At 48.2% G+C, this 27,545-nt stretch overlaps 1 protein-coding gene across 1 annotated transcript in view; it reads left to right on the forward strand.

The window, feature by feature from the left end:
- JPH1 (junctophilin 1) overlaps window positions 1–27,545 on the forward strand; it is an 80,943-nt gene that overhangs the window by 7,664 nt on the left and 45,734 nt on the right. The window contains exon 2 of the mRNA XM_054385396.1: window positions 2,943–3,699. Within this exon, the coding sequence (XP_054241371.1) occupies window positions 2,943–3,699 (757 nt within the window). The remainder of the gene's footprint in view (window positions 1–2,942; window positions 3,700–27,545) is intronic.

Below are 27,545 nucleotides of genomic sequence, written 5' to 3' on the forward strand. Positions count from 1 at the left end.
TTTGTGCTCCTGTTTCTATTTGTTCTTCTCCATCTGCTGGGTTTTTTAAAATAATCATCTTTCTAGATTCAGCACCCTTCCAACCAGTGCAGCAGTAGGTATCCAGGATACAGAGAGTGAGCAAGGAACTAAGAGAGCTGTTTGTGTCAGCAGCCATCTGTTAAAACAAAAACCTTCCCCTTTGGAGCATTTTCTACTGACACCCAAGAGTCTTGTTGTGGAACCTGTCTACTCTTCTACAAGTAAGTAAGCAGGCTCGGCAGAGTTCATGGCATGGTCCAAGGGTAGTGCTGACACAGTACTTAGCAGTAGGGGGACTAAAGGAGTAATTAAGAGATAAGTGATAAGTATATGACCAAAATGGTGTGCTTGCACAAAGGAGGTCCAGCAATCTTTGATGAGATTGAGGTCAGCCCTGCAGAAAAGGACTTGAGGTATTGGTGGACAGGAATCAGGATATGAGCCAACAATGGGCACTTGCAACCCAGAAGGCCAATGGCAGTCTGGACTGCATCAAAAGCAGTGTGGCCAGCAGGTCGAGAGAGGTGATTCTGCCACTCTGCTCTGCTCTGGGGAGACCCCACCCAGAGTACTGTATCCACCTCTGGGGCCTCAAACACAGAAAGGATGTGGACCTGTTGGAGTGGATCCAGAGGAGGCCACAAAGATGATCAGAGGGCTGAAGAACCTCTCCCTTGATGACAAGCTGAGGGAGCTGGGGTTGTCCAGCCTGGAGAAGGCTCTGTGGAGATCTTAGAGCTTCATTTCAATATCTGAAGGGGACTTACAGGAAGGCTGGGGAAGAACTGTTTAGAAGGGCTTGTGGTCATAGGACAGGGGGCAATGGTTCGAAACTGGAGCAGGGCAGATTTAGGTTGGACATCAGGAGGAGGTTCTGCACAGTGAGAGTGGTGAAATACTGGAGAGATTGCCCAGGGATGTGGTTGAGGCCCCATCCCTGGGGACATGCTAAGTCAAACTTGATGAGGCCCTGAGCAACCTGGGGATCTGACTGCAGGGGGTTTGGACAAGATGGCTTTTGAGGGTCCCTTCCAAGCCGCTTGCATTCTGTGATTCTATGAACCTCAGAGACAGTGAAGCTTTGAGCTACACCTAAACCTGCAGGTGTTTCACAGCTGTTTTCACCACAGTCGAGTCAGGCATTGTGTTTGATGCTGGGCATGTAGTTCTCTGAAGAACAGTTTTTAACAGGTGCTCTCATTAAAGCAGATCAAAACCAAAGAAATAATTTAGAGACTGCTTCTTTATCCTTCTGGAAGAATATTCAGACTCAAAGTACCTTAGGAAAAAAAAAAGCAGCACTAGGTGGGCAAAAGGCTGCATTTTGAGGAGCTGCAAACAGTTTAATGGGAATTAGAATGAAATGATATTAGAAAGCAAATTCTCTTGTATTTGCCAGTTGTGAGAGTTCTGGCACCATCCTTTGGAACATCTGGTGAGATGGCTCTAAGACCAGGCACTGGAGTATGGATCTCATCAGAATGAAAATGTATTTTAAGAATACAAGACCAAAAGTGTCTGCAGTAACAATCTGCTGCTGCTGGGCTTGGGCTGGGATGCAGCTCTGTGTGGGTATCTGTGCTTTCTCACATCAGCTCTTCCCAAGGGAACAAAGAATGGCACAAAGAGTCAGGATTGCCATGCTGAGATGTGTGCATGGTGTGCAGTGTTCTCAGGGCCAAGGGATCTGTGTTTCCCATCTGTGTCACAGCATCACACAGGGTGCCCTGTTTGCTGTACTGGAGATATCAGGAGTTCTACAGAGTGAGGTGTGCCGAGGCTTGCTTCTCCCATTCAAAGACATGCCCAAACTTTACAACACTGAACTTTGCAACAGAGATTTCCAACAGGCCTGGTTGAAGACGAAACACTTCAGTGGACTGCCCAGTATGTCCTTACAAGCAGAGGTCTGTGGTCACTTTAAACCCAAGAGAACGGTTTTAAAGGTTACTAATTCTGAGAGCAGCTGGAAGCAAGACCCAGGAGTGTCAGGCTCCTTCCCTTGCCTCCATTCGTGGTTCCCTCCCCAGCTGACTGCATATCATATGGCTCTGCTGCTCACCCTAAACAATTGTTGAGGGAGTTCTTTGTCTGGAATTGTTGTCCCTGTAGGCATCCATTCATAAAATGCTTGTGATTACAGTTACTGTATCTTGGTTGCTAAAGCAAAATCCTTCATCTGGGAAAGTGAAGGATTTATTAAGCAGAAAAATGATTTGTAAGTAAAACAAGTAGCAGAAGTCATTTGTCTTCTGCACCATGTGCTGGGTTTTTTTTCTGCATTTCTTGTTGCCAGAAACAGAGCATCCAACATACCATGTCCTAGCTGACTTCTCTCAGGTTGTCACTTTAGGATGACCCAACAGGCCAGTGCTTACAACTCCAGAAGTACTAGAGAGAGTCCAGCAGAGAGCCACTAAGATGCTGAGGGGACTGGAACATCTACCTTATGAGGAGAGGCTGAGAGACCTGGGGCTGTTTAGCCTGGAGAAGAACAGTCTCTGGGGGGAATCTCATTAATGATGATCAATAGCTGAAGGCTGAGTGTCAGGGAGATGGAGCCAAGCTCTTCTCAGTGGTCTTCAGTGACAGGACAAAGGGCAATTGACACAAACTAGAACACAGGAGATTCCACATAAATATAAGATTATTCTCTGTGAGGGTGGCAAGACCCTGGAGCAGCTGTGCAGAGAGGTTGTGGAGTCTCTGTCTGTGGAGGCATTCCAAAGCCACCTGGGCATCGTGATCCTGTGTGATTTCCTCTAGGTGACCCTGCTCTGGCAATGGGGTTGGACTCGATGATCTTCAGAGGTGCCTTCCAAGCCCTACCAGTCCATGATTGTTGCCTTTAGCATACGGGGTGCAGAGTGCCAGGCCTCTTACAGATTCCTAACTGTGGTTTCTCCTTGTTGCTCTGCCAGGTACCTACCAGGGGCAGTGGACAGGAGGGATGCGCCATGGCTACGGCGTGCGCCAGAGCGTGCCCTACGGCATGGCAACTGTGATCCGCTCCCCGCTCCGCACCTCGTTGGCTTCGCTGCGGAGTGAGCAGAGCAACGGCACCGTTCTGCACGACGCCACCTCAGACAGTCCTGCTGGCACCAGAGGAGGCTTTGTGCTCAATTTCCACAGCGATGCAGAAGCCATTGGCATTAAGAAGAAAGGAGGCTTGTTCCGAAGAGGATCCCTTCTGGGGAGTATAAAACTGCGCAAGTCCGAGTCTCGATCATCGATATCTAGCAAAAGGAGCTCTGTCAGGAGCGATGCTGCTATGAGTAGGATTAGTTCTAGCGATGCCAATTCTACCATTAGTTTTGGAGATGGTGACTGTGATTATTGCCCTGTGGAAGACCACGTTGATGCCACCACTACAGAAGCCTACATGGGCGAGTGGAAGAACGACAAGCGCAGCGGGTTTGGTATCAGCGAGCGCTCGAACGGGATGAAATACGAAGGGGAGTGGCTCAATAACAGGAGGCACGGCTATGGATGTACCATGTTTCCAGATGGCACCAAAGAAGAGGGAAAATACAAAAATAACGTTTTGGTCCGTGGGATAAGGAAGCAGCTTATCCCCATACGAAACACAAAAACAAGAGAAAAGGTGGACAGAGCAATAGAGGGTGCACAGCGAGCAGCTGCCATGGCGAGAACCAAAGTGGAAATTGCCACTTCAAGGTATGTTACCCTGAAACATGTTTGTGCATCCTGCATTTTCAGAACCAAAAATGTGGTACAATGTGTGACCCACCAAGGACTCACAAGTGCAAAGGGCAAATGTTATCTTTAGGGAGTGCTTGCTGACCTTTCTGGCTCACCTGTCACTCCATTGCCTTCAGTGGCATTCCATGTAGGAAACTTCAAACCTGGAGTAAAGGTGTTTGTGTTCCATTACATACTGTGAATGACAGCTTCCATTCTCACCTCTTCCTGCTGCATTATGCCTTCAAACCTGCTTGGAAAAGAAAACTAGGGAGGAAATGTGGGGAATGATTTGAGGAGTGTGGGGTGAGGACACCAGCCTCATCTTTCTTGTGTTGATGTGTTTTTGAGTAGCATCTAAGACTCGCTGAAGTGGACTATTTGACATTGATCTGTTGATCTGAGAGACTGTGGTACGAGAAAGGACAAAATAGTGGTCAGGGTTTCTGTGCTCAGAGGCTGTGGGTTCAGTTCAGGGCAGTATCTGCTGGAAGAACTCTTTCATTTTGGAGTGTGCGACTTCCGCGGTCTCAGCTAGTCTGGATCTTACAACCACTACTTCAGACAGACGTGGTTGTCTTCATCCCACCCTCTGCCAAGTGTTTCAAATGAGAGAAGTGAGCAGGAATTTGTAATGGCTGGGTAAAAAAAAGAGTGTAATTTTCACCTTGAGGTCCTAACCAACAACCTAACCAAGCTGTCTGAGCTGAAACTGTTAAAAATTAAATCAGTACAATTTCAGTGGGTTTTGCTGTTAACCTGAGGGCTCTTAAAAAAGCTGTTTCATTTTTAATGCCTTCCAATAAGTTTCTGTGCAGTTACTCTGTTGTTGGTTTTAGTTTGTTTCCTTAAGCAGGCTTCTCTTGAAATATTTTAGGGACCAAAACAAGAGTCCAGAAATGTGCATGAAAGAAAATCGTGGTTTAGAAAGAGGATGTCACATTACACCCAGAGCTGGACAACCGATTCCTGACTTAGGCTGGGAACTGCAGAGAACTGCCCAAGTGGGAAAGCTTTGATACATGGATGGCTCATAGCAAAAAGGACTCAAGAGACAGACATGAAGAATTTAGCATGCTGTTAGAGAACCTTTCTGAGCACTGGAATGGCTGAGGGAGCTGGGGCTGTTTAGACTGGACAGAAGACTCAGGGAAGACTTTCTGGCTCTCTGCAGCTCGCTGAAAGGAGGTTGCAGTGAGGTGGGGGTTGGTCTCTTCTCCCTAGTATCAGGTGATAGAATGAGAGGAAATGGCCTGAAATTGTGCCAGGGGAGGTTTAGGTTGGAGATTAAGAAAAATTTCTTTGCTGCAAGAGTGTCAGGGATTGGAACAGGCTGCCCAGGGAGGTGGTGGAGTTGCCATCCCTGGAGGGGTTCAAGAAACCTATGGCCATGGCACTTGGGGACATGGTTTAATGGCCTCAGTGGTGTTGGGTTGATGGTTTGGACTGGATGATCCTAGAGGTCTTTTCTAATTGAAACAATTCTATGATTCTGTGATGCTGAGTAACTAGAAGTTAGCACATTCTCAGTTGCTTCTCTACGTGCATGCAAGGCAGCCTATAGTAGTGTACTGTGGTGGCAGAGCAGAGCAGTAATGGCTAACTTTAAGGAATTCCTGGATCTCATTCATATTCTGTCAGTGCATAATAAGCCCTAGTCCTGAAAAAAATAGAGGTGGTGGGGCATGTGTATATGGGGAGTCACCGCTTTGGAGTCCCTACAAAGCTGTGGTCTGAGCTGTTCAGGTTACAGTGCCTGCTTTTCCTCTTTTAGAAGGGATGTCTCTCTGAGGTGCTTTGTTTGCTGCTCCTTCCCTTCAGTCTGAGGTGAGTGACAGAGTTCAGATTGGCTCTTCTGGAGCAGTCCATGAAAACAGCATTCACTTCTTGGTAAGCTGTGCTTGAAAGTGCAACAGCAGAAGGCATCAATTGTGCAGCTGTGACCGTGGGTATTGCTATGGTTCTCCAGCTCAGAATCACTCTGAAACAGTCTCATGACTGCCAGTAAGGATAGTAAGATGGCATGTTTAGGTTTCACCTCTTTTAGCAGCCTTTGTACCAAGTGTGCTGGCACTGAGTCGAAGAGGCCTCACAGCTAGTTCAGCAGCGTCAGGCACAGATGCCAGGAGCTGCACTTCTGGAGGTGTGCTGGGCTCACCTCGTAAGGGGGACACAGTCCTGCCCAGCTCAGGGCTTCAGAGCTGCCTTTGGCATGGAGCAGCAGCAAGGCCGTGGCAGGGTGTGCACCAAGGAGCTTGTAGTGGTAGGGGGAGGGTGAATGGATTGAAGCTTGAGGAAGGAAAATTTGGACTGGAGATTAGGAAGAAATTCTTTAGACAGGGTGGTAAGACACTGGAACAGGTTGCCCAGGGAGGTTGTGGGTGTCCCCTCCCTGGAGGTGTTCAAGGCCAGGCTGGATGAGGCCTTGAGCAACCTGGGCTGGTGGGAGGTGTCCGTGCCCATGGCAGGGAAGTTGGAACTGGCTGATCTTCAAGGTCCCCTGCAACCTAGCCCATTCTGTGCATCTGTGAATATATGAATCCTTCAGACAGTATTACTGCAATATCTGAGATGAAAGTGAGGACTGTGGTCCCCTGCTACACCAAAAGATCCAGGAGGATTGTTTGTCTTCACTTCTCTGGTGTCTCATACAAAGGTGGGTCTGCTTAGATGGCATAACCTCAGACATTCTGTGTGACATTTCCTCACCTCTAAAAACACTGAATCTCCCTTCCAAAGAGCTGGAAACCCTGACTTTCAGCCTGATCCCTTCCCTCTTACATGCAGCTCTGAGTCAGATGCTGCTCTTCTTCCTGCATTGTTTATTCCCAATGTGAGTGCTCAGCCAACTGAAACCAGACCATTCCCTTCTTCATAGCTCCCTGCTGGCCAGGGCAGGTTTGGCTGCTAGTTTGACCTGTGACAGATGTCTACACAGTCATCAACAAGACCCACCACTGTTTTGCTTTGTATTCCTGATGTCTTTTTATGTCTAAAAGTCCTCTTTAGTAACTCATGTGGTCTTCCTTTATTTAAAGAAAAACCTGAAATTTAGGTTAAATGTTGTTTCTCTGAACCTGGAGGTTGGTTCTCCTGGCTCAGCCTTTGGGCTTTGGAGGCATTTGGACTGAGGCGTTTTAGCTAAAATAACAGCATTTCTCAGCAGCCAGCAGATCACAGAATCCTGTGAAGCTACTCTACAGTTACCAGCCTCTGCTACACAGGGCTGTATCCAAAGCAGATTATAAATGAGCAGTGAATAAAAACTCTTTTAAAATGACAGCTCAATTTAACAGCCTTGATTGTGTGCTGGGAGTTGGACTATTTTTAAGGCAAAATATTAAGGCATAAATGGAAAAGCAACAGAATTTGAGGAATCCCAGAAGTATGTTCAGTATTTTTTCCCTTTTAAAAATATTAAAAAGCTTTTTGTTTTTCAAAAACAAATGAAAACCTAATTAGTACAGGCAGGAATTAAGTCAAAGTCATCTTTACCCCACTGGTGCTACAAACAATCACGTGTACTCTGTACTCATTTTTGGGGGTCATGGTGGCTGAAAGGAAAAGCTGCCCTACAGAAATTCATAATCAATTCACAGAATTACTTAGCTTGGAAGGGACCTTAGAGACTATCTACTTCAACCTCCCCACCATGGGCAGGGACATCTCTCAACTAGACTTGGTTGCCCAAAGCCTCCTCCAGTCTGGCCTTAAACACCCCAGGGAGGAGGCATCCACAACCTCCCTATTCCAGTCTCACCACCCTCCTAGTGAAGAACTTCTTCCTAAGATCAAGTCTAACCCTGCTCTTCCTTGTATTAAAGCCATTCCCCTTGCTCTGTCTCTGGACACCCTTATGAAAAGTCCCTCTGCATCCTTCCTGTAGGATCCCTTCAGGTATTGGAAAGCAGCATTAAGGTCTCTCCAGAGCCTTCTCTTCTCCAGGCTGAACACCCCCAGCTCCCTCAGGTTATCCTCAGCCCTTGGATCATCCTTGTGGCTCTCCTCTGGGCTTGCTCCAACAGCTCCATGTCCTTCTTATACTGGGGACACCAGAACTGGATGGAGTGTTTGAGGTGGGGTCTCAGCAGAGCAGAATCAAGGGGCAGAATCCTCTCTCTTGCCCTGCTGCCCACACTCCTCTCAATGCAGCCCAGGATGCAGCTGCCTTCTGGCATGTGCTTATTCCAATCATGTGTGAAATGATTCCAATGCTGGATGTTGAACATTTGGAAGAGCCCTTTGGAAGGTGTTGAAAAGCTCCTAATGCCCATTCAGCCAAGAGTCAAACTTGTTTTGAGGGTACCAGATCATTCTCACTGGAGGGATTTTGATTCCTTGTCCATGGCTGCCTTGTGTCTGGTGCAGAGGCAAGGTCCCTGCGCAGCCCGGTGTGAACTGCAGTTGCATTGGAGCTCTTCAATTCTTGGTATGAACGTCATTGTCTCTCATTAGAGCAGCCCTTCAGTATGTTTTCTTAACTTAGCCTTCCTCAGCACTTAGGAGGGCTCCGTGTCCAGATGGAGACAGGCGACAAGTGGTGTCCCTCAGGGTCTGTACCGGGACCAGTGCTGTTCAGTATCTCCACCAGTGCTATAGACAGCAAGACTGAGACACCCTCAGGAAGTTTGCAGATGTCACCAAGCTGAGTGGTGTGGTTGATAAGACTGAAGGACTGAATGGGTGCCATCCAGAGGGACCTGGACAGGCTGGAGAGGTGTGCTGAGGAGAATCTCATGAGGCTCTGGAAGTCAAAGTCCAAAGTCCTGCACCTAGGTCAGGGCAACCTCTGCTACGAAGGCAGGCTGAAAGAATTGGAACTGTTCAGTCTGGGGAAGACAAGGCTCCAGGCCGACCTTGGAGCTGCATTTCAATATCCGAAGGGGACCTACAGGAAGACTGGGGAGGGACTGTTCGAAGGATCTGTGGTGATAGAACAAGGGGCAATGGTTTGAAATTGGAAAGGGCAGATTTAGGTTGAACATCAGGAGGGTGTCTAGAGCAGGTTGTCCAGAGATGTGGTCGAGGCCCCATCCCTGGAGACATTCAAGCTCAGACTGGATGTGTCCCTGTGCAGCCTGCTGTAGTTGGAGGTGTCCCTGCTGAGTGCAGGGGAGTTGGACAAGATGCCCTTTGAGGGTCCCTTCCAGCCCAGTGCAGTCTGTACAAACCATTATGTGTCAGGAGCTCACGTCCAGGGTTTGAACACAAACTCACCTTTTCATACTCAGTGTTTCTGGGTCCCATCAGTAAACCTGCAGCACGGGGAGCAGAGGGAATGCTGTTTGTTTGCACACACCCATCACAGACCAGGTTCCTTCAGCAGGGCTTCAGGATTGAGCTCTGGGAGCCAGGCCTGTGGGGTTTTTTTCCTCCCTACCTGTGTTTTCTAACTAATCCTCAACTACAAATCTTCTAAGTGCTGAGTCTCCAAGGGAGAAAACTATGCAGGGACACAAAGGGACAAGATCAAGACCCATTTTGGAGAACAGGCCTGGTGAGGAACAGCTGAGGAAACTGAGATTGTTTAGTCTGGAGAAAAGGAGGCTGTGGGGAGACCTCATTGCTCTCTACAACTACCTGAAGGGAGGCTCTTCTCCTTAGTAACAAGTGACAGAACAAGAGGAAATGACCTCAAGTTGCACCAGGGGAGGTTTAGGTTTGGTATGAGAAGAAACTTCTAGACTGAATGGGTTCTCAAGCACTGGAATAGGCTGCCCAGGGAGGTGGTTGAATTCCCATCCCTGGAGATGTTTTGAAGAGTCAGAGTTGTGGTGCTGAGGGCCATGGTTTAGCCCAGCCTTGGTTGGACTGGGTGGTCTTAAAGGGCTTTTCCAGAAATGTTTCTATGATTTTAAGATTAAAGTACCTTAAGAAATAGGACTCAGAAGATCATGTGTGGATGAAAGGGAGAAAGAAAAGACCATTTCCTTGTTGTTTTCCTTATATTACAATGAGCTTTTAGTCCGTCAAACAAAACAATGATTCTTTCCCCTCCATTACCTGAGCACCTGAGGGCTGCTGAAGCATAATGGTGCCTTTGTGTCAGGAGCTGCACAAAGAAAGTGCCTGGAGACCTTGTGGGCTGGGAGTGTGGCAGTGCCCAGCAGGGAGAAGAACCTGGCAGCAAGCTGGGAAAGGAGCTGTCATCAAGGTAGCAGTGAAATGTCTTGTGAGTCCTGAGGCAGGGCAGCTCCTCCTTGTCAATTCCGGGCCTGTGCTCAGGGATTAGCAAGCTTCTGCTCAGGGAGACCGTCAAAGGGACCCTTTTCTGCAGTGATTTCTTTTTCAGAGCACCTTTTTGAGACAGCTCAGTTTTATTTTTAACGTCTTCTTGTCCAAGGCCACAGTTGCTATCTATGGCTTAGCTGCAAACCTTTATTTCTTTGATAGAAGCTGCTGAAACCTTGCTTCTGATCCTGTGCCATGAGCAGCCAGCTCTACTCTGTGGAGCTGTAAAGATGTTGGTGGAGGGGCTCCAGAAGGAAGGTGCAGGAGGATTCATTTGGTGTCAGAGACCCAGGATAATTATTTGGGGTTTGTTTGGGCATGAGGTGCTATCATAGCCTGGACTTTCTTGGGTCCCTGTTCTCCCTTGCTGCCAGAGTGCCCTCCTAGAACCAGAGGCTGGATTATTTCATGTTTGATGATGAGGGCGATTTAGAGAGCTGATTTATCCTGAGGTCAGGCCTGGTGTTGCCCCAGCCTCAGCCTGGGCACGTAGTATTGGCTTGAAGTCACTGGGCAGCACCAGCTTCTGCCCCAGCATGGCTGTCCCCAGAGCACTGGCAGCAGATAAGTATGGTGCCAGTGCTTGAATTTTGGACAGCATTCATCAGGAGTAAGTTTGTGTATCCTGTGCTGCCTTTCTGGGGTTCTGTAAAGCGTGTAGAGCTGACAGGAAGGACTACTGAGTAGTACTTTTAGTAGTAGCCTCCTGCTGCTACTAGTAGCAGCCAGTTCCGTTGTTTCACAGACTCAATGAATGGTAGGGCTTGGAAGGCACTTCTGAAGATCATTGAGTCCAACCCCTCTGCCAGAGCAGGGTCACCTAGAGAAAATCACACAGGAACACATCCAGGAGGATTTGGCATCTCTCCAGAAACAGGGACTCCACAACCTCTCTCTGCACAGACACTCCAGGGCTTTGCCATCCTCATAGTGAAGGATTTTTTCCTTATGTTCATGTGGAACCTCCTGTGCTCCAGTCTGTGCCCATCAACCTTTGTCCTGTCACTGGAGACCACTGAGAAGAGTCTGGCTCCATCCTCCTGACACTCAGCCTTCAGCTATTGATCATCATTAATGAGATCCTCCCCAGAGACTGTTCTTCTCCAGGCTAAACAGCCCCAGGTCTCTCAGCCTCTCCTCATAAGGTAGATGTTCCAGTCCCCTCAGCATCTTAGCTGGACTGTCTCCAGTAGTTCCTTGTCCTTCTTGAACTGGAATTTATTGCCTTGTGTGAGCAGTGCTCTCAGCTTGACCTGGACAAAGTGTGATTTCTAGGGCCAGCTGGCGTTCTCTGCACGTGGTGGCAGGGTTTGTGTCCACGCTGGATGGCAGCTGCCAATCGTTCCCCAGCTGCACCGAGTGACGTGCGCCACTCACGGCCTCCCGTGCTGGCTGGAGCTGCTCCTGCCAGCCTCACTTGACTAAACTGGACACTTGGAGTCCAGTGCCTCACACACCTCTGAGATGCTTTACTTATTATAGCTGAAATATGAACATTGTGTTTGGAGCATGATCCACCAAACACCGAGGGCATGTCTGTGGCTGCTTGCTTTGGTACAAGGGGCTGCCTTGACTCCAAAACCAAATCACTTGGAACCATTTTCCTGCAGAGTTAGTTTGAAGAGAAACAATAAAACCTGAGGTAAAATTTCATGAGTCTTGAGCTACTATGCATAGTAATTTTGGTGTGAATCATGAATTCTTTAGAGGAATCCTTATGTTCCATGGATCCTGTGGGAGTTGCACCACTAGCTTTATCAGGGCAGATCATAGAATCATGGAACTGATTTGGTTGGAAAAGCCCTCTAAGATCATCAAGTCCATCCTTCAACCCAATACCATCATGGTGTCCCCAAGTGTCATGTCATAGAATGAATCATAGAATGGCCTCAGTTAGAAGGGACCTTACAGTTGGACATCCAGTTCCAACCCTCTGCCATGGCTAGGGACACCTCCCACTGGACCAGGTTGCTTGAAGCTTCATCTGTTCTGGTCTTGAACACTCCCAGGGGTGAGGCATCCACAAGTTCTCTGGAAAACCTATTCCAGTGTCCACACATTTCTCCCTGGGCAGCCTGTTCCAATCCCTGACTGCTCACAGCAAAGAAATTTTTCCTCATATCCAACCTAAACCTTCCCTTGCACAATTTCAGGCTGTTTCCTCTCATTCTATCACCTGAAACTAGGGAGAAGAAGCCAGTCCTCACCTCACTTCATCCTTCTTTCAGGGAAAGAGCAATGAGGTCTCCCTTCAACCTCCTCTTCTCCAGGCTGAACACCCCCAGCTCCCTCAGCTGTTCCTCACCAGCCCTATTCCCCAGTCCCTTCACCAGCTTCTTTGCCCTTCTCTGGCCACACTCTAGCACCTCAATGACTTTTGCAACCAACTTGTTGCTAAAAGGACATGGTCTTGGAGTGTTCCTCTGTTTCTGGATGAAGAATGAATAATACATTTGTTGGAGATAGACAAGTTGTAGGACCATCACCACATAGATTTCTTTCCTTTGTGTTTGGTTACATGGCTGAAAATATGCAGAGTGTCTCTGTAGTGTCCCTCAGGCAGAGATGTAAGAAAGTCTCAAGGATTTAACTTCTGATGAGATGACCTCCTGCCAGTTCTAAGAACAGGGATATATTTGGGCTTTTCTAAAAGGCACTGCTGGAGCAGAGCCAACCTCACTGTGTGTTTGTATTAGCCAGGTCATTTTTTCCCCAGAGCTGGTCTAATTCAGTATTTCCCAAATAGTAATTGATTAATTTTCTGACAGCTGGGGTGGCTCAGTGAGTGAAGCTGTTGGTGTGAGTACTGATAGAGCAGGGATCCATGGCACCTGTGCTCATTTTTCTGGCCATTCAGACATTTCTCTATTTTATTACTGCTCAGTTTGTGCTTCTTTATCTTTTCTGCTTCTCCTTTTTCCCCAGGTCTCTGCTCTAGCTGTCTCATGGGACAGAGCTGCAGTCTCTCTGTGTCCAGAAGCAAATTTTTCCTTACAAACTTCCCTCAAACCCACGTAAATATTGGCATCTGAAACCACCTCTTGATGATTCTTGCCCTCCTTAGATGTTTTTGCAGTTCTGCTCTATAGATGTGGGCTCCCAGGAGCTCATTCCTGAGATCACCTTGAAGGTACTTAGTTTGTTTATGGAGTCAGGGTTGTTCTGCCTTGCACATTTTTAGGGGCAGCCAGCTGAAGATGGGCCAGTATGTGCCCAGGTAGTCAAGGCCACCAGCATCCTGGCCTGGATCACGAATAGTGTGACCAGCAGGACCAAAGAAGTGACTGTCCCCTGTTCTCAGCACTGGTGAGGCCCCACCTTGAGTCGTGGGTTCAGTTTTGGGACTCTCGCTACAAAAACCTTGAGATGCTGTAGCAGGTCCAGAGAAGGGCAATGAAGGTGGTGAAGGATGTGGAGAACAGGTCTGGTGAGGAGCAGCTGAGGGAGCTGGGGTTGTTCAGCCTGGAGAGGAGAAGGCTCCAGGGAGACCTTATAGCAGCCTTCTAGTACCTGAAGGGGGCTACAAGAAGGCTGCAGAGGGACTGTTCCCAAAGGCCTGCAAGGACAGGAGGAGGAGCAATGGTTTGAAATTAAAGAAGAGGAGATTTAGATTGGATCTTAGGGAACAAGTTCTGCACCATGAGGGCGATGGAACACTGGAACAGGTTGTCCAGGGAGCTGGTTGAGGCCCCAACCCTGGAGATACTCATGGTCAGGCTCGACAAGACTCTGAGCAACCTGATCTAGTGGAAGATGTTCCTGCTGACTGCAAGGGAGTTGGACTAGATGACCTTTGGAGGCCCCTTCCAACCAAAACTGTGATTCTGTGATCACAGTGAGGGTTGCCTCTTGGATTATCTGCTTTGATGCACTCACTGTTAAATTTACAGCCCTGCGATACCATCAGTTTGAGTCTGAAACCTTTTATTGTCTCTCCCTTGTATGTTGGAGGTGTTCTGATCTTTCCTTTTGTTCTTTGACACTAAATTGTCTAATTTTGCAAGTGAAAAGCTTCAAGGGAGATGGAAATGTTACTTGCTTAGGTGCAAGCCAGCTGAGGAAATGAGCATTTTGTGCTCAACGTCTCCATCTGTTCGTCAATGAAACTTTGAAGCAAGGTGAGGAGGACCTTTCAGGAGTGAAGTCCGCTGGGGTTGGTTCCAGGTTACAGTCAGGGGGGTTTCAAGGGTTCTTTTTTTAAAGATTATTTAATGTTCAAAGAAGTGGGTTTGGTGTGGTTTACTGCCCTGCTCCCATGCTCTCATCTTAGATGTGCCACCAGGATAATCAGAGGGCTGGAGAACCTCTCCTGTGGACACAGGCTGAAAGAATTAGGGCTGCTCAGCCTGGAGAAGAGAAGGCTCCAGGGAGACCTTAGAGCAGTGTTTCAGTGTCTGAAGGGGATCTGCAGGAAGGCTGGGGAGGGCAACCTGTTCCAGTGCCTCACCACCCTTGTGAGGAAGAATTTCTTCCTAAGTCTCATCTAAATGGGGCTTCTTCCAGTAGAGCTTGAAGCCATTATCCCTTGTCCTGTCATTCTGTGCCTTTGCCCTCTCCAGCTCTCCTGTAGTCCCCTTCAGGTACTGGAAGGCTGCTCTGAGGTCACTCTGGAACCTTTTCCAGGTTGTACAGCTCCAACTCTCTCAGGCTATGTTGTGAATAGACATTTTTGGCTAGTTTATTCACTACAGGCTGCCTTCATAGGAGAGGTGCTCCAGCCCTCTGATCATCTTTGTGGTCTCCTCTGCACTCACTCTTGCCATGTCCTTGTGTTGGGGGCTGCAGAGCTGGACCCCGAAGTGCAGGTGGGGTCTCATGAGAGTAGAGCAGAGGGGCAGAATCCCTTCCTTTGACCTGCTGCCCATGCTGCTGGGGATGCAGCCCAGGACAGGGTTGGTTTCTGGACTGCCAGCGACCATTGCTGGCTCATCACCCAGCACCCCCAAGTCCTTCTCCTCAGTGCTGTTCTCTATCTATTCTCTGTCCAGCCTGGATTTGTGCTTGGTCCATTCCCCCAGAAGTCCTAGTTGGTTGTTTTGTTGGTGTTTTTTGGTTTGGTTTTGTTTTGTTTTTTTCCAGAACAATTAGAAGTTGTTTCAGGATTCCTGTGTAGCATGAATTTCATCTGGCACTCAGCAATGACCTACACGTTTTTTTTTATCTCTGCTTGAATCTCTTGGGGTGTCACCAGCTTGTTTCAAATTACGAGATTGCTGCTTGAAGCATGTTATGGAAGTTCCACATCTTCCCTTTAGCTCTTTTCAGTTATTTCTACCCAAGTGTCTCCCATTCCCAGTCCCTGCTAAGCCTTGATGAGAATGGATGCCTTTAAGATGCACTTCAGGTACTTTGTACTTTTTCTCTAGAAAATGTGAATTCCTTGTCAATCTTCCCCTGTTTTGTCCCTGTTGTCCCAACTCTAAGCCTCCTGCATTCCCTTCTCTTGGAAGGAAATGCATTAGGTGGATTAGCAAAGCACTAAAAATATCTTTGCTTAACCACCAAATTATGTAACCACCCGAGTGCTGTTGGTGCCCAGACTCCTGCTGTGGTCTACTTCAGAAAGCTGCATTTCACAGCACAGCAAGGAAAGAAAGATCTGCTCTCAGGCTTTCAAATTTAGCTCCTTTGTTAGATCATTTTTCCTGGTTTACCAAAAACTTCTGATAGCTGTTGGCTTTTGTAAGATGTCTTCCTTCTTTTGGACACTCTTGAGCAGTCTGGCTGAGGTTTCCTTTGGGTTTGTGGTGTGGTTTGGTGGGGCTGTGTTGTTTAATGAAGAGTGATTGAGATCAGATCCACTGCTGAGGGCTGTAAAAGAAGAGAAGTCATTTTTTTGGAAGCTCTTTTCCTATGTAGGAGAAGATTTGGTCCCCGTGACCAGCTGCAGAGCTCTGTGTGGCCTTTTTGCTGTGTTGTTTGAACTAAAGGATTTTCAAGAGTGAATCCAACAATGCTGGTGGAGGATCTGGAGAACAGGTCTGGTGAGAAGCAGCTGAGGGAACTCGGGTTGTTTAGCCTGGAGAAAAGGGGGCTGAGGGGAGACCTCATTGCTCTTTACAGCTCCCTGAAAAGAGGCTGGAGCCAGGTGAGGGTTGGTCTCTTCTCCCTAGTGACAAGTGATAGGATGAGAGGGAATGGCTTCAAGTTGCACCAGGGGAGGTTTAGATTGGACATTAGAAGAAAAGTCTTGACTGCGAGGGCTCTCAAAGACTGGAACAGGCTCCCTGGGGAGGTGGTTGAATGCCCATCCCTGGAGGTGTTTCAAAGAGGCAGAGATGTGCTGCTGAGGGACATGGGTTAGCCTTAGCCTTGGTAGAGCTAGAGAACGGACTCAATGATCTTAAAAGGCTTTTCCAACTGAAACCATTCTGTGGTTCTGTGGTGGTGTGGACTTCATTGGGGTGTTGGACCAGATGATCTTTCAAGGTCCCTTCCAACCCCTAATGTTCTCTGGTCCCTTGACTAGCTGCTGGTGGCACTTAGCTAGTGGCAGGAGGTGTTGGGTGGGTCATTGCTTGTGCAGAACAGAACTTTCCAAGGAGAAGGGAGTGCTGGAGCCATTCAGACAGCTGGCTCCCTGCTGTGCTTTTTCCCAAAGGATCTCCAGGAGCAGGCATGGAATGTGCTGTGAGATTGTGGTGGCGGCAGCCAGACAGCCCTGTGACAAAGGCAGCAGCAGGAGTGGGCTGCTGGCACCTCCAGCAGAGTTCAGGCAGCACTCTGACTGAGGCTGCTCCTCCCTAGGTCCTGCTCAAGCTGAGCCAGCCCTGGGCTTGGGGAGTTGGGCTGGGGAGCTGCCTGTGCTCTCAGGCCACAGCCTGGGCTTTAGTCCAACGGCACTGGTGCACAGCAGAATTTTGTTATCTGAGTTTACTCCTCAGGCATGCCCCAAACTTCAGTGTGACCTTTCAGCAGCTGAGGTCTGGCGGGGCACCATGTTTGAGAAATGACCTGGCTGTGAGTACTCCATTAGGGCTGCATGAGAGCAGGGTATGGTGAGTGTCCAGGCTCAGGTTCTGTTTGAGGCTGTGACCAGGTCACACTTACACTGTGGTGTGGAAAAGCAGCCTTGCTTCTCACAGCTCATACCTGCAGGAGCTAAGTAGCTCAGTACTGGACTAATCCAGCTGCAGCCTTCTAGCTCTGCAGCAGACTTGTTGAGTGCTTCATGCTCTGCCTATCACATATGCTTCTTTTTCTACAAGAAGGCCATTCAGGTGCTGGAGCAGGTCCAGAGAAGGACAACAAAGCTGGCAAAAGGTCTGGAGAACAGGTCTGGTGAGAAGCAGCTGAGGAAACTGGGGTTGCTTAGCCTGGAGAGGAGGAGGCTGAGGGGTGTCCTTCTCACTCTTCTAGCTCCCTGAAGTGGGGTTGGAGTGAGGTGGGGCTTGGTCTATTCTCCCTAGTAAGAAGTGATAGAATGAGAGGAAATGGCCTCAAATTGCACCAGGGGAGGTTTAGGTTGGACATTAGAAGAAACTTCTTGTCTGAATGTTCTCAAACACTGGAACAGGCTGCCCAGGGAGGTGGTTGAATCCCCGTCCCTGGCAGTGTTTCAAAGAGGCAGAGATATGGTGCTAAGGGCCATGCTTTAGCATCAGCCTTGGTAGAGTTAGAGAATGGTTGGACTGGATGATCTCAAAGGGCATTTCCAGCCTAACCAATTCTATCATTCTGTGTTGTTCAGCCCAGTCTGTGTGCAGTCTCTTCACACACAGTCAAGGAGCACAACCTGCCTGAGCTGGCCTGCTCTAAGGACAACATCTGATGAGTACTGGTGCACATCTGCAGATGTGAAGCCCTTGTAGCCTCTACTAGAAGAAGCAGGATATGAAGGAGTGCTTTAGCTAACACGATTAATGGCACTGTGCAGTACAGAGGGAGTTTTACCAGAGCATATAACCATACCTCCAAAGGGAGGTAGATAGGTGACATTCAGTGGATCCCCTGTACTCAAGAGCTGCCCTTTTTGGCAGTAGCTGTGAAATAATATACAGCAGAACCTTGTTAATTCATGTTAATGACTTGAGACTCATCACAGCTTACTTGATTTTACAATTCAGTGAGTGAAACATGATGACAAAGCTTCAGAGATGCACACTTCAACAGTGTGATCTCTGCTAATTTGTCCTGAGAGCGGCAGTTGAGTTGCAAACATATTTGCAATATATGAGTTAATTAGCATCATTAGTGAAAGCAAGGAGGCTTTCCTGAAATGCCTCTGTGCTACAGCAGCCTACTATTAAATGCCTTCAAAAAAACAGGACCAATCTCCTAATTCTGAGAGTATGAGACTTGTGAAGTAGTTCAGCAGGCAGCAGATGTGTGGTCTAGCGATGGTGAAAATGCTCCTTTCTCAGCCCTATGTTAGCACAGAATAAATGGAGCTAAAGGTGCTTGGGGAAAGCAGTTCTCCTGAATCACAGAGTTGTTTAGGCTGGAAAAGGCCTTTAAGATCATCAAGTCCAACTATTAGTGTAACCCTGCCAAGGCTGGTACTAAACCATGTCTCTCAGCACCATGTCCAGATGTCTTTCAAGTGCCTTCAGCCCTCTGATCATCTTTGTGGCCTCCTCTGGACCTGTTCCAACAGGTTTGTGTCCTTGTGTTGGGGGCACCAGAGCTGGATGCAGGAGCCCAGGTGGAGTCTCAGTAGAGCAAAGCAGAGAGGCAAAATCACCTCCCTCATCCTGCTGTGTTTTGTTGTTGTTGTGCTTTATTAAAACAAGGAGTTGAAGCCTCTCAGTTTCTGATTGGGAACCTCCCAGGCACTTGTTCCTGAGCCCTGGTATGTCAGCAGAGGACTCTGCCTACATAAGGCGATGCATGAGTGGAGCTTATCAAGGCCTGACAGGAGCACAGCCACTGATACAGCCGCCCAGCCTTGCTGTGCTATCATCGGCTCACTGTGCCCCACAGGCTGCCTGTTTATTGTCTGCTGCACTGCTGATTGTGCTCAAAACTCAGCCCTCCACCTCTGCCATTCACTTAGCTGGTGCCAGAGGTCACACAAGTGAGCTGAAACCCTTAGTAAGCCTCATGTCTTCTGTTGGGGTAGAAATGCATGTGGGGTCCTCAGCTTCCTGAGTTTCGGGAAGGAATGAGCTGTCCCTGCTGTTGCCTCTGCCACCAAATAGTCTGGAACGACGGAATAGTGATCATAGAAATAGGAGAGAAACCAGTACCTGACGGGGACTGCAGATTAGGAAGAAATTCTTTGCAGTGAGGATGGTGAGACACTGGAACAGGTTGCCCAGGGAGGTTGTGGATGTCCCCTCCCTGGAGGTGTTCAGGGCCAGGCTGGATGAGGCCATGAGCAACCTGGGCTGGTGGGAAGTGTCCCTGCCCCTGGCAGGAGGGTTGGAACCAGATGATCTTTAAGGTCCCTTCAACCCAACCCATTCTAGGATTCTATGAAATAAACTCAGGAAACTTCCTCTGTAGGGATGCCCTTACAGTGCTGCTGGGCAGTAAAAATTGCTGGTAGAAACTATCCATAAAGTTATGAGAGCAAACCCTGACTGCTTTTGCCTTCCTGGCTGATGCCACTCCAGTGAGTGGGTAAGCTCCCATTTCTGGGAATGGTATCCTGCATGTTCCCAGAAATGCAGAGGGAAATGCACCTAACTCTCATTACTCAGTATCACTTTGCCTGTTAAACTGAGTTTGGTTGGCAGACTTTTGTCCCTGTGTTGTGCAAGAGTTTGAACAAGTCATGAACAACGTGGTGGAATTTCTGTTCCCTAAAACTCACTGCTAGGAGAACAGGTCTGGGGAGGAGCAGCTGAGGGAACTGAGGTTGTTTAGTCTGGAGAGAAAGCAGCTCAGGGGAGACCTTCCAGCTCCCTTGAAAAAAGGTTGGAGTGAGGTGGGGGTTGGGTCTCCTCTTCCAAGTAGCAAGAGGATGAGAGGAAATGGCCTCAAGTTGTGCCAGGGGAGGTTTAAATTGGAGATTAGGAAGAATTTCTTTGCTGCAAGAGTGGTCAGGCCTTGGAAAGAGCTGCCAAGGGAGGTGGTGGAGTCACCATCCCTGGAGGTGTTCAAGAAACCTGTGGCCATGGCACTTGGGGACATGGTTTAGTGGCCATGGTGGGGTTGGGTTGATGGTTTGGACTGGATGACCTTAGAGGGCTTCTGCAACTGAAACAATTCTGTGATTCTATGACCTGCAAGGCCAAGGATCTAGAATTATTGGCAGATGTTTCTGTGGCCCACATTGATGAATACTGACTGGGAAAGTAAGACAGCAGTGAAAAATAGCCTGTCCTTCTCTGTAGCAAATCTTGCATTTCTTTTCCTGACTGGTTTCCTCTGCTATCTTCTCAGGTCAGGCAGGGAGAGAGAGAAGATGGCCATATTTCCTTTATTTGTTGACTGAGTCTTTTCATGTTAATCCTTTCACATCTCTCTTGAGGTCAGATGTGCACCCCAAGCTGTTTTTCAGACATGCAGGTGAAAGCAGTCTCAAAGCACGGAGTTACTCTGCTGTTAGTGTAAATGCAAAGCAGACATTGCAAACCTCTTCATGCAAAACCAGATCCAGCCTGCTTCTGCCTTCTCACCATACAATGTAGGTGCTTCCTGCCACCCAATATTTGACTTTGGCAGGTCAGTGTCTTGCTTTTTTCATTCTTCCATGTCCCATCATTTCTGTCTTCCTGTTCTCACAGCAGCAGTGTCAGTGTTCACCCCTTCCTTGTCAAGCTCTTCTGCAGAGGAAGCTTGGAGAGAGCTTGGTGTCCTTCTGAGAGCATTTGGAAAGTTCAGAGGTTGTTATATGGGAGCCTCACATTTTGTAAAAGCTGTTCATTATAGAGTCATAGAATCAGTCAGGGTTGGAAGGGACCACAAGGATCATCTAGTTCCAGACCCCCTGCCCAGGGGTCCCCAGGGCAGGGACACCTCACACTACAGCAGGCTGGCCAGAGCCTCATCCAGCCTGGCCTTAAACACCTCCAGGGATGGGGCCTCAACCTCCCTGGACAACCCATTCCAGGCTCTCACCACTCTCATGGTGAAGAACTTCTTCCTCATGTCCAGTCTGAATCTCCCCACTTCCAGCTTTATTCCATTCCCCCCAGTCCTGTCACTACCTGACATCCTAAAAAGTCCCTCCCCATTGCTGTATGCAAAATCATACACAGATGAAAACTCCTCTAGCAATTTAGGGAGGAGTCTTCTGGTAACAGTGAGATCAGACACAGCCCTAGGGAAAGGGAACAGATAAATTTTAAACACACCACCACCAACAAAAACCATGGGAAGGCTTTTGGGTTTAGTTCGGGTTTTTAGTTTTTCTTCCTGCTATAAAATAGAATCATACAACCATTTTGGTTGGGAAAGACCACCAAGATCATCCAAGTCCAACCTTCAACCCAACACCACCATGGCCGTTAAACCACGTCCCAAAGTGCTATGGCCACAGGTTTCTTGAACACCTCCAGGGATGGTGACTCCACTACCTCCCTGGGCAGCCTGTTCCAATGCATGCCTGTTCTTGCAGCAGAAAAATATTTCCTCATATCCAACCTAAACCTCCCCTGGCACAAATTCAGGCCATTTCCTCTCCTTCTGTCATCTGATACTAGGGAGAAGAGACCAACCCCCACCTGGCTCCAAGCTCCTTTCAGGGAGCTGTAGAGAGCAGCTCTCTTCAGCGTCCCCTTCTTCAGACTGAACAAGCCCTCTGCCCCTCCTCAGTAGACTTGCTCTCTTACCTTAAGCTTGGACTGCAGAGTCAGATTTCTTTCCTTCAAAAATGACTTTCCTGTTGGGACAGTGAGCGGACTTCTTTCTCTGTGGTGGGAAGAATGCTTACCTATGTGCACTCCTAACTGAGTATTGCTGGAGATGTTAGTTTCTTGTGCACCACTTAGTGTCACAAGAGAATTAAACAGAGTGCTTCCCATAGTTCCATGCTGGTCCTGCAAGAGCTATTTGCTTTTTCTAAAGCTGCTTGTTTTTCTAAGTGCCTTTTCATCATACCCAGTGCACTGCTGAAGAAAACCAACCCTGTAATTTCAGTTAAGAGATCCATCTTCTTCAGCTCAGCAGCCTGGCTGAAGTGTCCTGCTGTGAATTCCCAATCCAGTGACACTGGTGTATGCTGTGTATTTAACAGAGCTGTCTTCCTGTCCTCCCAGTCCATCCCTGTTGATGAGACAGAAAGAGGAACAGTTGACTGGGATGCCTGCCAGGAGAGCAGGTGTGAATAACCCCTTCGGTAGCTGTCTTCATGCCAGCACTATCAGCTTTTCCAGGAGTTGGTTTCCTCAAGTCCCTGCTGAAGTTTAAGAGCATTTTGTTGGGTTAGGGGCTGTACTTAGATACTGATTTTTTTATCCTGTGTCACTTTTCAAGGTGTTTCATGGCAGATGTGTTTGGTACATCACTGACTGATAAAGACAGAACTTAACAGGAGTGTGATTTAGAGATGTATTTAGTTTTTTGGTTGAACACTAACTAAAAACTAAAGGCTTCTGAGAAGGCAGTTTAGTCACTGAAGTGACTCCACCCACACTGCTGTGTTTTCTTTCTAACAATCTCTTCAGAACTAAATAGAAGTGTTTTGACTACAAAACCAAGCAAGTAGATTTGAAAATCTCTAAGACTAATTTAATCTTAAAACTAAAGAAGAAATAAACAAAACCAAAACAATCCAGCTTTCAGTCCTTTGCTGGGAAAAATGAAATTTGAGCTATTAGCAGAGTGTGATGCCCATACTGATAATAAAATCATAGACTCACAGAATGGTTTGGGTTAGAAGGGACCTTAAAGTTCATCTTGTCCAACCCCTGTGCCATTGACACCTCCTACAAGGGCTCCAGCCAACCTAGCCTTGAACACTTCCAGGTTTGGAACCTCCACATCTCTGCATCTCTGGGCAACCTGTTCCAGTGCCTCTCCACCCTCACAGGGAAGAATTTCTTCCTAATGTCTCATCTAAATGCAGCTTCTTCCAGTCTGAAGCCACTGACCCTCATCTTGTCACTCCATGGCTTTGTTAAAAGTCCCTCCTCAGCTCTCCTGTAGCCCCCTGCAGGTACAGTCAGGCTGCTCTAAAGTCTTCCCAAAGCCTGCTCTTCTCCAGGCAGAACAGCCCCAACTCTCTCAGCCTGTCCTCATAGCAGAGGTTTCTCAGCGCTCTGATCATCTTTGTGGCCTCCTGTGGACCTCTGTGAGGAACCCAAGAGAGCAGCGTTCTTGTCTCCTGTGCTGTGGAAGCTGTGCGAGGGCTGTCTGAATGTACCAATGCTGAGGGTACTCCTCCTCTCCTCTGCTCAAGTTACAACATGCTAAGCAAATATTTATCAACAGACCTTTCCGAGGCAGTGCGGTGTCAGCAGCTGCGCTCCAGGCAGCCTGGGCAGCTGAGCTGCTTCCTGCCCCTCTTACAAATACCTCCTCAGGGGCCTTCCTCCGTATGAACACAGCATGCTGCTGCTTTGCTCTCATCCCCAACAAGTAAGCCACTATTGAAGATATTGATAGTTCTGCTGAGTAGGAGCAATAGCTGCTCCTCAGGTGTTAACTCTTTCAGTCTCTGAGTTCTTTTAGCACTTCCACCCTTGTGCTTGGTACTGGTGAGGCAGCACCTTGAGTCCTGCATTCAGTTCCCTCTAAGAAGGACATTGAGGTGCTAGAGCAGGTCCAGAGAAGAGAAAGGAAGCTGGGGAAGGGTCTGGAGAACAGGTCTGGTGAAGAGCAGCTGAGAGACTGGGGTTGTTTAGCCTGGAGGAGAGGAGGCTGAGGGGAGACCACATAACTTTCTACAGCTCCCTGAAAAGTGCTTGGAATCAGGTGGGGCTGGTCTCTTCTCCCTAATCACAAGTGACAGGATAAGAAGAAATGGCCTGAAACCAGGAGAGGTTCAGGTTGGACATTAGGAAAAATTTCGTTGCTGCAAGAGTGGTCAGGGATTGGAACAGGCTGCCCAGGGAGGTGGTAGAGTCCCCATCCCTGGAGATGTTCAAGAAATGTGTGGCCGTGTGACTAAGGGACATGGTGTGATGGCCATGGTGGTATTAGGGTGATGGTTGGACTTGATGATCTTCCAACCTTCTAGTTCTACTGTGTGGTTAAAAGAAAGAGCTGCAGGAGGACTATCTAGATGGTATTCTTCTCACTGTGTTGCTGCTGGGCTTCATGAAATGTCTGACAAGTTATTGTAGGTTTTTTTTCCTCTGCCCTGGCATTTCAAATTAACACAAGTTTCTTATGATGTCTTCTCTGTGTTTAATCTGTTACTTTTCCTAGAAAATAACATTTCTGGAGGTGGCATTTCTTTTGTGGAGCCCAACCTCCTCGCCTGGCTGTTGTAGTCCTTTCCAGCCTTCATGAGTGGTGGATAGCCTTCATTGTAGAGGTTCGAAATAAGCAATGGAACTGGGAAGACACTGGCTTGGGCTCTCCTAAATGCACTCATTTCGCAAGACTGGGTGCATTGTCATTCTGGGGTTCTCTCCTCGTTTCTGTGAGCTGATTTGTAGAGCCTGGTGAGGTAGGGACCACAGTGTGCACCTGTTTCTCTAAATCTTTCTGCTCTTTTGCATCTTGTCCTTTCATGAAAATGCAGGGTGAGAAGGGGTGAGGGAAAGAAGATCTGCCAGAGGAATTTCTCTTTCAGTGTTGTATTTCACTCTGGAGTTCTTACCTTTGTCACTGTAAGATCATGTGCCAAAGTCTTGGCCCTGGAAAAGCTAGAAGTTGTTAAGAATATACTCAGGAGTGGGGGTGACCATTCAGCCCATCTGCAGCTGGCTCCTCAGTGTCCTTGAACAAGAGGGCTTGGCAAGTAGGCTGGATGGATTGCCAGCAGCCCACTCCTGACTCCCAAGGGTTCTCAGACACATCTGAGAGTGAGTAGGGATTGACTGGGTAGAAGTAAAACTGATGGGAAATGTCAGATTGGGTGAGCTGTGCCTCTACACAGAGGAGTACTGAGGTGAGGAGCCAGCACTGCCAGATGTTTGGTGACACAATCCCCACCATGACATGGGGGCATTTAGACAGCATTACTCTGTGGCAGAAAGGGTCACTTAGCAGCACTAAGACAGCAGGAAAAGCATCTTCCTCTGCTGTTCCATTCTCTGTCTTCCAAGTGTCCAGATAAAGGCATCAAAGCTGCTGAAGGGTCTGGAGAACAGGTCTGGTGAAGAACAGGTGAAGGACCTAGGGCTGTTCAGCCTGGAGAAGAGGAGGCTGAGCGGAGTCCTCGTTGCTCTCTAGAGCTCCCTGAAAGGAGGTTGGAGTGAGGTGGGGATTGGTCTCTTCTTGCTAGTACCAGGAGATAGAATGGGAGGAAATGGTCTCAAATTGTGCCACGGGAAGTTTAGGTTGGAGACTAGGGAAAATTTCTTTTCTACAAGAGTGGTCAGGCTTTGGAAGAGGCTGCCCAGGGAGGCAGTGGAGTTCCCATCCCTGGAGGCCTGTTTGTCCATGGTGCTTTAGGATGTGGTTAGGTTGATGATTGGGCTTGGTGATCTTGGAGGGCTTTTCCAACCTAAACAATATGTGGTGAATAGGGAGAGCCAGGCAGTTGGCAGCAGGCTGTCGGCAGCAGGCAGGGAGCTTGCCTGCCACACTGGATGAAGTCCTGCCATGTCCTGAGGCCAGGTGCAGTGCTGAGCCTCTGCTCTGCTGCTCTGCCTGCACAGGAGAGAGGCTGCAGGCACCACCATCCTGGCTGTGTTTGTCATGGGAGATCTCAGCTGCTGTGCTGCAGCCAGAGCCCTACCTGTAGTGCTCTGGAGCCTGAGTGCCCTGACAGATGATGGCTTCTTTGGACACAGCTTTCTTGTGACAGCCTGGGCACCTCTGACCCTCCTGCCCCTGGGCTGCTGTCACACAGCCATGCTGCTGCTGCTGGGGAGTGCTTTGTGCTGTGGCTGCTTTCCTGTAGCGTTTTGTTGGGCTTTTGAAAGCCATTAAACCCTTTGCTTGTGGAAATCCTCTTTTATGTTCCTGTCATAGAACTGCTTGCTGGCTTTTTTTTGCCTCCTTCAGGCACTTTGATCAGCAGGACTAGTCTGGCACCTCCTTGCTTTGAGAACTCCTCCTTCCTCAGTTTTGCTGTACTCTGGTGTCTCACTCAGGACTTTTCTGAAGCTGTCTCCAGAGTAAATAAAACAGGTCTGCACAGATTTGCATTCTCCTGGAAATGAATTTCAGGATGTACTCCCTGTGTAGCATGGCTGATGTTAAAAGACTTTTCTGCTTGGGTTTGGACCATTTTGAAGTACAGCTGTCCTGGATAACCTTCTGTCACAGCTGCACTCTTCTTTACACTTACCCTGAAATCTCTCTTTAGCTTAAAACCATTCATTCTGTTGTGGCACCATATTTTAAACACAGTGCAAGCAATGTTTCTCTCAGTGTTCTTAGTTTACTCACCTGTCCTGAATCTAAAAAGTGGTGCAGTAAAAGAATGCTGGGAAGCAAAAAGCTGAAGTGACCTCATAGAGGTGTCAGTGTCTGGCAGCTCTGGGTTTGTGCAGAGCCTGGGTGTTTGTTCCAGCATTGGGCTAGGTTTTTTACTTCATTGAATCACAGAATGGTTTGGGTTGGAAGAGACCTTAAAGATCATCTCATTCCAACCCCTCCTGCCATGGGCAGTGACACTTTCCACTAGACCAGGCTGCTCAAGGCCCTGTCCAACCTGACTTTCAACCCTTCCAGGCTTGGATCCTCCACAACTTCTCTGGGCAACCTGTTCCAGTGCCTCACCACTTTCTCGGGGAAGAATTTCTCTTCTAAATGGAGTTTCTTCCAGTTTGAAGCCATTATACCTTCACTCCATGCCTACATCAAAAGCCCTTCTCCAGCAATTCTATAACCCCCTTCAGGTATTGGAAGCCTGCTCTAAGGTCTCCCTGGAGCCTTCTCTTCTCCAGGCTGCATAACCCCAACTCTCTCAGCCTGTCTTCATAGCAGAGGCACTCCAGCCCTCTGCTCATCTTGGTGGCCTCCTCTGGACTTTGGGCTTTTTGGTTTTCCCCCAGATCAGTTAGGTTAATACAAACTCAAGTAACATAGCCATCTTTCTTCCATTCTTTTTGGACCATCTGCTTTTATCATTCTGCTAGCAGAGTGACCCACCTTCAGGCAAAGAGGTGACACCTTATCTGCACAAAAGAACTCCTCCCTTCAACAGCTGCAGTTCTCCTGGGATGTTGTTAGTAGGGATTCACACAGGCACCCTTGTCCAGGTTTCACACTTGGCCATTCGATGTCCTAATTAGCAACAGAGACACAAAGGATGTGCAGCGCTGCAGATTCTGCCCTCGGCAGTATTTTCTGCCTGCTGTCCCTAAGCCGCTCACCCTTGTCTAAATGCGTGAATTCAGAGCCTGAATTCTTGATAATTATGTCCTGAAACTCATTATGCCAGAGTCAGCTCAGTCCAGGTGTGAGAATGTTTTTGGAACATGTCTCTGAGGGTTTCCTTTCAGAGGCTGAAGCTTCCTGCTGAAGCTAACATCAGCATCTCATTGTAACCAGGAGGATTTTTCACTTCTCCTGTGTAAACACAGCATTGATGAGCTTCGTGCTGCTTTGCTTCTGCTCCCTGTGCAGTGTGACATGTGAGC

Source organism: Indicator indicator, chromosome 12 (assembly GCF_027791375.1).
Source record: "Indicator indicator isolate 239-I01 chromosome 12, UM_Iind_1.1, whole genome shotgun sequence".
In the NCBI taxonomy this organism is placed as follows: Eukaryota; Metazoa; Chordata; class Aves; order Piciformes; family Indicatoridae; genus Indicator; species Indicator indicator.